General features: G+C 39.0%; 1 protein-coding gene across 1 annotated transcript; it reads left to right on the forward strand.

Moving 5' to 3' along the window:
- The first annotated feature begins 917 nt into the window (after nt 1-917).
- On the forward strand, nt 918-7,686 carry tspan36 (tetraspanin 36). The gene is made up of 7 exons (XM_061071725.1): nt 918-1,134; nt 4,317-4,508; nt 4,741-4,815; nt 4,952-5,047; nt 5,782-5,931; nt 6,090-6,173; nt 6,910-7,686. Exons 1-7 carry the CDS (start codon nt 1,075-1,077, stop codon nt 6,988-6,990), a joined length of 738 nt encoding a protein of 245 aa, XP_060927708.1. The 5' UTR covers nt 918-1,074; the 3' UTR covers nt 6,991-7,686.
- The last annotated feature ends 2,568 nt before the right edge of the window (nt 7,687-10,254 follow it).

The following is a 10,254-nucleotide window of genomic DNA, read 5'->3' on the forward strand; positions in this document are numbered from 1 at the left end:
ATTCAAAATCAGTAGTTGAATATCCACAGAAAATAAACATACAAACTTTGTTCATAAGTAACACTTCCTCTACAATAATGCCATACTTTTATGTTTCCTATCATTTTATTAGGTACGGACGAGCCTGAAGGACACAGCTGTGCTGACCGTGTTCTGTCTCTTATGGCAAAGAAGAAAAATAAAACACTGGGTTCTTATCTAAAGTGTATCAAATCAGAAAGCAAAAGATAAACATTGTTCTAATAAGTGTTCATTTGAATATATAATATATAATGAATATAGAAATTAACTCTATTATCCATGACACTGAGCAATGACTGCCAACTCTAAACAGTTGCAGGCCGTCTTTAGTTAGGGAGGAAAACACAAAGTGTTGTGCAGATGAAGCTGGTGCATGTCGCCTCATGTTCATAATAATAAATTAATAAATTATGCAAGTTATTTGAGCTATGTGTCTGTCTAATCTTTTTACTTTGTTGCAATCATTTTACTTTAATGCTGTATTATAGGCAACATATTTGTGTCGCGCAGAGCGCTAAAGCATGTGAAATGTATTTGAAATAGGATTTCTGCTCCCTGCTGGCACTCAAAATGCAGCCCATGGTATATCTCACTGGTCTATATAGGCCTACTGCTTATAATAATCAGCTACCTCTATTTTTGTGATGGTGACATGACGTCATACAAAATTGCCCCACCAGAAATTTCAGGCTAAAATCACCACTTGCAACTTGCGATGATTAAAGGCTAGGGAATGAGTGTCCTCGCAACCATATAGAGACGTGCATGCGTGTATGCGCGCGAGAGAGAGTGTGTGTGTCTGTGTCTGTGTCTGTCAGCTTCCAGGGAGGGGCTGGCTGTCAGACCTGTTCTGCCTCTGTTCATCGCCTTCCTCCCCGAAGCATGTGACCATGTGATCACACAGTCTCTGCACAGTCAGACAACCGGAGGTAAACTTGTGACCGAAGCAGCAGCTGTGGAGCTGGCGGCGTCAGCTCAGTTCTCCGAGAGATAAAAACTGGACCCCGGCGTCTCCGCACTCCTTCATCCATCTGTGCACCTCCGCCACCCAACATGGACTGCGGCATCTTCACCTCCAAGACCGTGCTCCTCTTCCTCAGCTTGGTGTTTTGTGTGAGTCGATGAGTCATTTCTCCACCTCCCAAGATTTGTTTTTGAGTAAATCGGATTTGTTGTGTTATTTTACAGCTGTATTAGTTATAACTTATAAGCCAGATGTGCGCCCATGCATAACACAAATCAGAGCTGTGACCTGATAAACACGTCGGTGTCTTGCTGCTCTTGTCTCTACTCCGCAGTTCCTCATTTTGACTTTTTGCTCAGTTGCGCAATTTATTACACACATCTGCGCAATTTATTCTTAAAAACAAAATGTGATAAAAAATTAATGGCCACAAGTTACCTCTCAATAATAGGAATTTAAATGTAATTGACTTGTCGATGACAGTGATTTGTCACCCAGCCACTCGGACTGACTGGAGTTTATATCTAGCTTTGTATCGATTCATAATACTTCTGATATGTATATTGTTAATTGTAGTGGATGAATTCACCCTGACTCTCCTTCATTTAGTTTCACAGGAAAACAGTTGTAGGTTCTCTTTCCCTCAGGGACCCAGTGAAGTCCTCTATCTGCAATGTGGCTCATGTTTGTCTAATTCGATTACTGAGAGATCAAATTGGCCTGAGTGTGTTTCCAAAAACAAACCACAGACATGATGGTTTATCATTTTTCATTTCTACATCCACAGTTTGCTCCAATTAAATTATTTTTCATCCTCTTTGCAGTTCACACTGACCTTGTTATCATCTTTGGTTGTGTAATGAGTCTCTTTAGGGATTTCCAATGTCAAAGGAGTTATTGCATCCTGTGTTTTTCAACATGTCCTTAAAGCCTCTCCTTTATATCCCACCAGCAATTACACTATTCCTGCCATATTCCAAACATATTTTATATAAACTTCAGGTTTCTGTTTTTGAAGCAGCAACAATTCAATGTGTGCAATGCTCATTTATTAACCACATAACGCTAAAGACCAACATCAGGTTTTGTTTTCTTCACAGCTCTGTTGTATAGTTTGTCAAGCTCGGCCATAAATGAAGAATGTGGGAAAAGTAGTCTGCTTATTATTAGAACAGGGAACATCTGTCTTAAATTTTTCCAGTGATTCATCAGCTGTGTGAGTTTGATCATGACAAATTTCGGCATCTTGAGCAAAACTAGCTGGAACTAGGAAAAAGCACAGATTAAAAAATAGTTTAAAGACATTATCAGCTTATCTTTTTAAACTCTGCCTGGCCCACTGCTGGCTCTGTAGAAATCATGTAATGCCTCTAATTATAGTTCAAAGGTTTATTGAAATCTTTTGAGAATGACAAAAGTTATATTTTGTGCGTTCAGTAAATTTGTCTAGTATGATTCACTAATCAACGCGTGTAATGGTCTGGTGATAAAACGTGATTTCTTTCTTTTATAAAATGTTATCAATATCTGCATCATATGGTGTAATACAATGTTGTGTTCTCTACAAATTGTGTGATTTGAGGGGAAACTCAAATATTTGTAAGGTCGTGTGGGAGCACATGAGCTCTTACATCACGTCACGGCTGCTTTCTTTTCCCAGCCAAATCTCTTCTTAAATAATGCCTGCCCCCCCCCCCCCCCCCCCAAAAAAAGCCTGATCTGAGATACAGTACTGAGACATTTGTCTTGAATGGACCCACTAAAATCATACCCATAAGATCAAGACACATCGCCCCAGAGGCTTCTCACATTCCGGAGGGGTGGCCCTGCATGCACACGGGGCACTATATGTTGTGTAAGCCTCTTTGTGCTGCTTAGGCACAAGATCAGAGTTTCTAGAAAGATTAGGGGGTGAGCGATTTGTTGGGGAGGGAGGTAGACTTAGTACTGCAGAGGGATCCCGTGACTGGGGAGTGATTAGGAGGAGTGAGTCATGAGGCTCAACTGAGGGATGAATGATTGGGAGGCCTCACAAAAACACACATTCTCGCATTCGGACAATGTTCAACTCGTGTCATCAGAGGAGAAGTCATCCTGAAAATGAAAACATCTTTCTGTGTTTGATGCAAAGGCAAATTTAGCTGATCATATATTTATAATCCCACTGTAGTGCCAGAATATGGATTGACACAGAGAGAGATATTTGATTATAATCTCATTCAGGTTTATTATTTACACAGCTCTCATCAGTTAGCAGATGTTTTGTGCTTTTTCCCACCTTATTGTGCGAGCTGAGTTTGACTCAAGTCTGATACTGGTAGTCTCAAAGGGCAAAATGAAGTCAGGAGAGCTGATGATGAGATACACATAGAAAAACCATTGATTTCTTAACAGTTGTGTCTGACCTGTAAGTCTCTTGTACATTGATCGTTACTCAAACAGTTATAAAGCAGAATAAACAAAGCCTTCATTTTACTTTACAACATTTTGAAGCTGATTAGCTTTCAGTCTGAAACATGACCCGCATGTGCGTGCAGTCTTATGACCGATGAGCTCACTCCTGAAGCATGATTTCTAGAGAAGTCATGATGATGGTGTGACTCGATGGCCGATCTGCCCTTTGATCCACGGAGACCGACCATCAGTGATTTTACAGCCTCACATGAGGTCACATCTGATAACTGCATCACAACAAACCCCTTTGTGCTTGGTCTTAAGCGCTTCAACACGTGGATGCTCACTTTATATTTGATTGTGTTCATGATGCTACTGCATGATGCTATCTCCTCTCTGTACCTTGGAAAAAGAAGCAGAAATGTCATCGTTCTTCAGTGAAGATATTCAACATCAGTGTTTTAACTACGTCAAGTTTAGATACAAAAGACTCATTTATTTGTATTTATTAGCGAAAGGTTAAAAAAGGCCTGTTTCCTCTTTAGCAAAGAAGGAAAAGCACAGATCATGTGACAGATCCCTGTAATTCTATCAATGTGTGTTTGTTTCTGCAGAAGTTTGCTTTGTTAAATGCAACATCTAAGTACTCAGTTGTTCTGGAAATGCTGAAGATCCATAGTTTGGGATTATTGACACTTCTTAGCACAGGTTAAATAACTAGAGCTGTTTATCTCCAGAATTAAAAATATGACGAAAATACAGAAAAATTTGAAAACCGTTGTCTTTTTTTTCTTTAATTTCCTCTCGAAATTACAGGTTTTCTCATTTTCACATATGTTATACCTTCAATACCAGCATACTGATCTGTTTACACCATAATGATAACTTGTCATCCATGAATTTATACTCATATGTGTGTAACACATGTTTATTGCAGGCTGCAGGAGCGGCGTTGGCCTACATCGGGTCCTACGTGATCCACAGCTACAACAACTTCGACAGTTTCATTCAGGACAAGTATGCGCTGGTCCCAGCAGCCATCACCATCGGCATCAGCGTGGTGATGTTCGTGTTTGGTCTGCTGGGATGCTGCTCCACGCTACGGGAGTCCAAGTTCGGCCTCAGCTTTGTAAGTATGTGTGAGACAGGAGAGATATTACACGGTCTACTGGTCCTCTAATTTCCTTGACATCTGTTTGCTCAGCTGTATAATCTGAAGGAGAATGTGCAACTATACACATATATCAGCTCAGTTTATTATCTTTCGGTTTTTGGTGCTTATTTATTTGTCCTTAGCGTCTGTTTGTCCTTTCACTCAGATTTTTCTTGACACCTTCATTTCTCTGTTTCCTCCTCTCCAGTTCTTTCTGGTCATCATGATGATGTTTGCGGCTGAGGTTGCTGCCTTGGTGTTTAGCTTCATCTACCAGGGCAAGGTGAGTCACATACGTTTTCTCTATCACACAATGTCTGCTGCTGAGCATAAACTTTATTTTAATACATTTCATGTTCATTACTTTAAATCTGCTCTGGAACACATCATGTTTTTCATTATGTATTGTGTGTGTCCAGATCAGCGGAGACCTGGAGCGCTCTATGAATGAGTCCTTCTCAATGTATGATGGTCAGGGCACTGAGACCAAAGGTGTGGACTACTTGCAGTCTCAGGTTGGTATTATGTTCTGCTGCTGTATATAAATAGTTGGTACTTTTATTCTCTGCAGGCTCTTCTGCTTTTTTTGCTTTCATTTCCTTCTCTTGAGCTTTCGTTTTAGTCCCCAATCTCTCTTTTTGGCCTCTGAAGAAAAAATCTATTTGATCACATAAACAGCTACAACACATAGATTTTGATGTGGTATATATATATATACATTTTTTAAATTATTTATTTGGATAACTGGCCAGATCATGAGAGAAAGTGCAATAAAGTAGAGCTGAGTAGTTATACGATTATTTTAAATGAGACAACCCCCATCCTTAAAATATAAGAAATTATTTTCTTTTTCTAAAAATTTTAATTTGTTAAAAAAACAAATAGTCATATTCCCGTGTCTGGGTTTTCTCCAAGTACTCTGGCTTCTTCCCACATGCAGACCCTTAAAAGGACGACCAGTATTGACGAGGGGTGGATAATGCATGGTCTGTCAAAAGTTACTGTGGGAAATGCTCTCTGAAGTAGAAATTGGAGCGTGCAGGTTAAAAAAACAAAACAAGGCTTTCCATAATCCCTAAAAATATCCTCTGAATCATAACTCACTCACATGTACATGCAGGTTATGGAAGGCGGATACTTCCCTTACTTGTTTCTCATATAGCGTCTTCCTTACCCTCTATTTTTTATTATTTTGTTCATGTTGCCTGGTTTTTTAATCCCCTCTCTTTTTTTCTTTGACTCTGTGCAGCTGCAGTGTTGTGGAGTTAACAATTACACCAGCTGGGCCAACACGACCTGGTTCAGTAGCCAAAACAACACAGTGCCTCTGTCCTGTTGTAAAAATAGCACCACACAGTGCACTGGCAGACTGGACCAACCAAACCTGCTCAACGTCGCGGTAAGGCCCACATAATCACACTTCTCTCTTTAGACGTAAATGCTGTGTCAGTGAACTGTAAAATGTTTATTTGGTATTTTCCAGGCATTTTCAAGCAGACATTTCAATAAGTACTCAGCCTTTTTTAATACCCTCTACACTTGTGTGTGTATTTTTAGGGTTGTCAGGTCAAGCTGAAGAGCCTCATAGAGGATGTGTGGGGATACGCCATGCTGGTCATTCTGGGCTTCGCCGTTGTCAAGGTAAAGACGGCTGCAGTTAGCCTGAGACAAACACCCACTCCAGCGAAAGAGCATTGTCCAACACAGTATTTCTGCGACAATATAAGTAATATGTTCCCTTTGAGTTGATGAGTCAACGGTTACTGGAAACAGTTCAGCGTCTTTGTGGAGAAACAGTTGGCTGAACCCTAAAAACTCCTTCACATACTTTCAGTGCATGAATCATCTAACCTAGGGCTAGTTGGGTTGTTTGGAGAGCTCATCAGGGATGTAAAACAGGAGGATTTACTGTTGAATGAAGATGAAATAGAGGATTTTATGTCTCTAAATCCAATCGTGTGAAAGATGGTAGTGCTCAGTCGAAGGCTACTCTTTAAAACAGAAAAGACATTTCAGTATTCATCAATCAAATCAATCAAATTTTATTTGTATCACCCATATTTACAAATTACAATTCGTGTAATAGGGTTTAACAAGGTGCAACATCCTCTGGTCTTAACCCTCAACAAGAGTAAGGGGTAAAAAACATTAACAGGGGAAAAAAACTATTTATTCAGAAAACTATCTGTATGGAATCTCATCCTTATTCTTGCACATATAGACCACTTTGTACTTCAGAGAACGAATTCAGTCCTGATCCTCCAACTCAAATACAGAGCTTACTTGTAACCTTTTATGCTCCATTCCAGATCTAACTTCACTTCAAAATATGTTGGAAGAGCTTTGTGTTCGATTACCTTTATGTTTCCTGTTGCAGTTCTTCGGGATGACGAGCGTATGTGTGATCACCTGTAGAAGTGGCAACCGGAGGAGTGGCTACCAGCCTCTCTATGCCTGAAGTCCTCCACCACCTCCACCCCTAGGTGTGCTGACCACTTGAAAACAAGAGGCCTCCTTATTCTGCTGTGTACTGAAGCATACAGGTCCAACATGTAGAAGTCTAATGGAACACAGTAGAGCAAATACCTCCGCCACGGCCCAACACTCCTACACACCGCAGTTTAGTTCTTATCATAGAAATAAATAAAGATTATAAAAAAAGTGTTCTGATATATTGAATGGTTTCCGCCCTGGCCCCATCCCTCCACCAACTTTGTGGAAATTGGTTTAGTGGCCTTTTGTGAATCCTGCTGACAAACACAAAACAGCAAACAAATGCAGGTTAAAACATAATCTCCTATACTTGAATACCATGTATAACAATATTGTATACAATTGAAAAATGGACAAAGAAAGTAATTGTCTGGACATGCATATTGTTTTGTTGAAAACCAAATAAAAAATAAGTTAAAAAAAAACAAAACATAATCTCCTTGGTGGAGAACAACACACAAGTGGCAAACTCAAAATCACATTTATCCTGAGACAAGATCAACATGAATACGTCCAATTTTGAGTAATTGTCTTAATGTCCCTCAGGATATTTTTATGAGTCTGAGGTGCCATGTTGGTTGAGTTGTCAAAGGTTTCTTTACTATCACAGGCCAACAACAGTGAAAAAATTCTTCAATAATAAAATTGTTGGAAATACTGACCCCTGTTGGATTTTGTTAGCTTGAAGCAGTTTTCTCCTTGCTGCTGTATCACGTTGATATTCTTCCAGAGAACATTCTTCTTTGACATGTATTGTAACAAAAGATTGCGAACTATGTTTTAAGCTTTTTGTGATTATGAACAAAAGAAATTAAAAGCAGTTAAATGCCTTATTTAGAATTACAACTGACAAATGGATGAAGTATATACATATAATGTTAAATGGTCAGTTGACTGTATTTAATTAAGTCACAGTTCTAGTACATAGTTTGACTTTTGGTTGTTATTGTGTTTCTAAATTAAAAAGGTCAATATTTCACAATAATTTGGAGGTTGGTGCAGTTTTATCACGTCGCTGTGTTACCTCGTCTTCTGTGTGTTGTTAAATGTACGATATTAAATGAGCTTATAATTCTATTATAAGTAGAACATTAGTTGACCACAAATAATAATAACAATAATAAGCACCATGCTGACCTCTTCTCAAGCAGCAGTGTTGGGGTCACAGCAGCTTAGTGTCACAGAGTCCACATGCACATCATCACATTATCTCTCTGTCCCCTTCTGACTCTGCTGATAATGAGGCTCTTAGTTTACAGGAAGTGGGAGTGTTCATTCTACCCAAAGTCTGAAAAACTCTACACGTGTCATAACTGTATCACAGCACAGTACAGGTCCCCTACTGATGAGGGTGTAGAGTTAATTGATTTTAAATAACTTGCTGTTTTCATAAATTCTTCAAATCAGCTATTCCTTTAAGTTATTTGTCTTGCCCTTCAAAACTCTCAATTCTCTAAAAACTAAATCCAAAACAACACATTAGGACTCCATTAGGATAACAGTACTTTGTCAACAATTTTTTTTGTATGTTTAGTTGCAATCACAAAGAAATTCCTGCAGGGGGCGCTAGGAAACCTGCTGTGAGTTTGAAGTGCTCTACCAGTAGTTGCCGGGGGAAAACCTCGGCTAAATTATGTAGAAGACGAGAATACATATTAACATTCAGATATTACATACATTCCTGTATAAATAAGGTAATGCATCATTGCAGTAAGTCTGTTTTCAAGCTGTGACCTAAATAGGTTGTTTGCATGTTTTCGAGCTCAAAGAAACAAATGGAATACTTAATTTCTTCCCTCATAGTAACCAAACTCTTTCATAATAGTTACTCGTGTTGGAGTTTTCTATCACTGCTCTGTGGCTGATAATGTGTGTGTGTGTGTGTGTGGTGTGGCTGACTCCCGCTGATGGAAACGACCCTGTCTCAGCCTGCGTCCCTCTCCTATCTCTGCCTGCATATCTTATTCAGAGCATATCCTCACCCATCCAGGCTGTTGGCATTTGGACAGGCCAGTTCTTTTCACAGTGATCTGTTGGCACACTCATGCTGAGATAACCTTGTCAGCTCTGAGACCCGTTCTCCTCCCTCCAGCCTCCCTCGCTCTCTCCTGTCTGTTTGTCTGAGCCGTCCACTTGTGATGGGATCAGGTGAGACGGATGCCAGGTCTGAACAGGGAGGTTACGGTGTCGGTTTCTTGGTTCACCTCTTCTCTCCTCAGGCATCGTCCTCCACCTTCCTCTGTTTTACATTTGAGAGTAATGACATCTGTCTCAACAGATTGAGTCTAATTATCTGTAAACTATATAAGAAAGCAAGAATATTAAATGTATTAGCTCCTGTAGTCGTGAATGAAAATAATATTAAGAAATTAGTAGAAAGAAGTGAAATAACAATAAGAAAAATGTATGAAGAAAATGTAAAGAACAGTGAAAAGAAAAAGAAAATTAACAAGAACATGTACTACTTTTTTTTAATGAAATAAAAAATAAGTGAAAACAAATCAACAGAGTAAAAATGTATTCTGAAACATGAAAAAACATTGATAAAACAAATTCATGGCAAGTTTAACAAAAAGAAAATACATAACAAGACAAAATAAAGTGAGTGAAAGGTGAGGAATAATTTCCCCAAAAATGTGAAAGTTTGAAATCAGTGAAAAGAAAAATCTGACAAAAGGAAAGTAAAGAGAAATGTATGAGAAGTAAAACAAAATGTAATATATAAGAGATGTAAAAACAATGAATGAAAATAATAATAATGAGGAAAGAAAAGTAAATGAAAAAAAATGAAACATAAAGAATAAATGAGACAAAGTAAATTAAAAAATAAAATAATAAATACCTTTCTATAGGAGAGTGACTGAACTGGAGTGAAAGTGTTAATTCACATAGGTAAGAGTTGTGTTTGTTTTGTCATTGCAGCGTTTTCTATTCCCTTATGAATTATCTCTACTCACCACATGTGGCACCTTCCTCTGTATCTCTTCCCTCTTTGGGCTCTCCAGATCCGCACACACCACAAAAGGCACTTGGAGCAGGCCGACCACTTGAAGACAGGGACATTTCGGCCTGACCTCTAATTTATTTATTTCTCTCCTTTTCTACTCAGACAGGAATGTGTTGGAGGGAGGTAATCTGAGGAGGACACACAATGCTGCTGCTGTGCTGCCGTCGGACGCTCAGAGAGCAAGACTGTTTCTTTGTGTTCGATCCAAGATCTCTTGTCCAG

This window comes from Limanda limanda, chromosome 5, assembly GCF_963576545.1.
Source record: "Limanda limanda chromosome 5, fLimLim1.1, whole genome shotgun sequence".
Taxonomy (NCBI): domain Eukaryota; kingdom Metazoa; phylum Chordata; class Actinopteri; order Pleuronectiformes; family Pleuronectidae; genus Limanda; species Limanda limanda.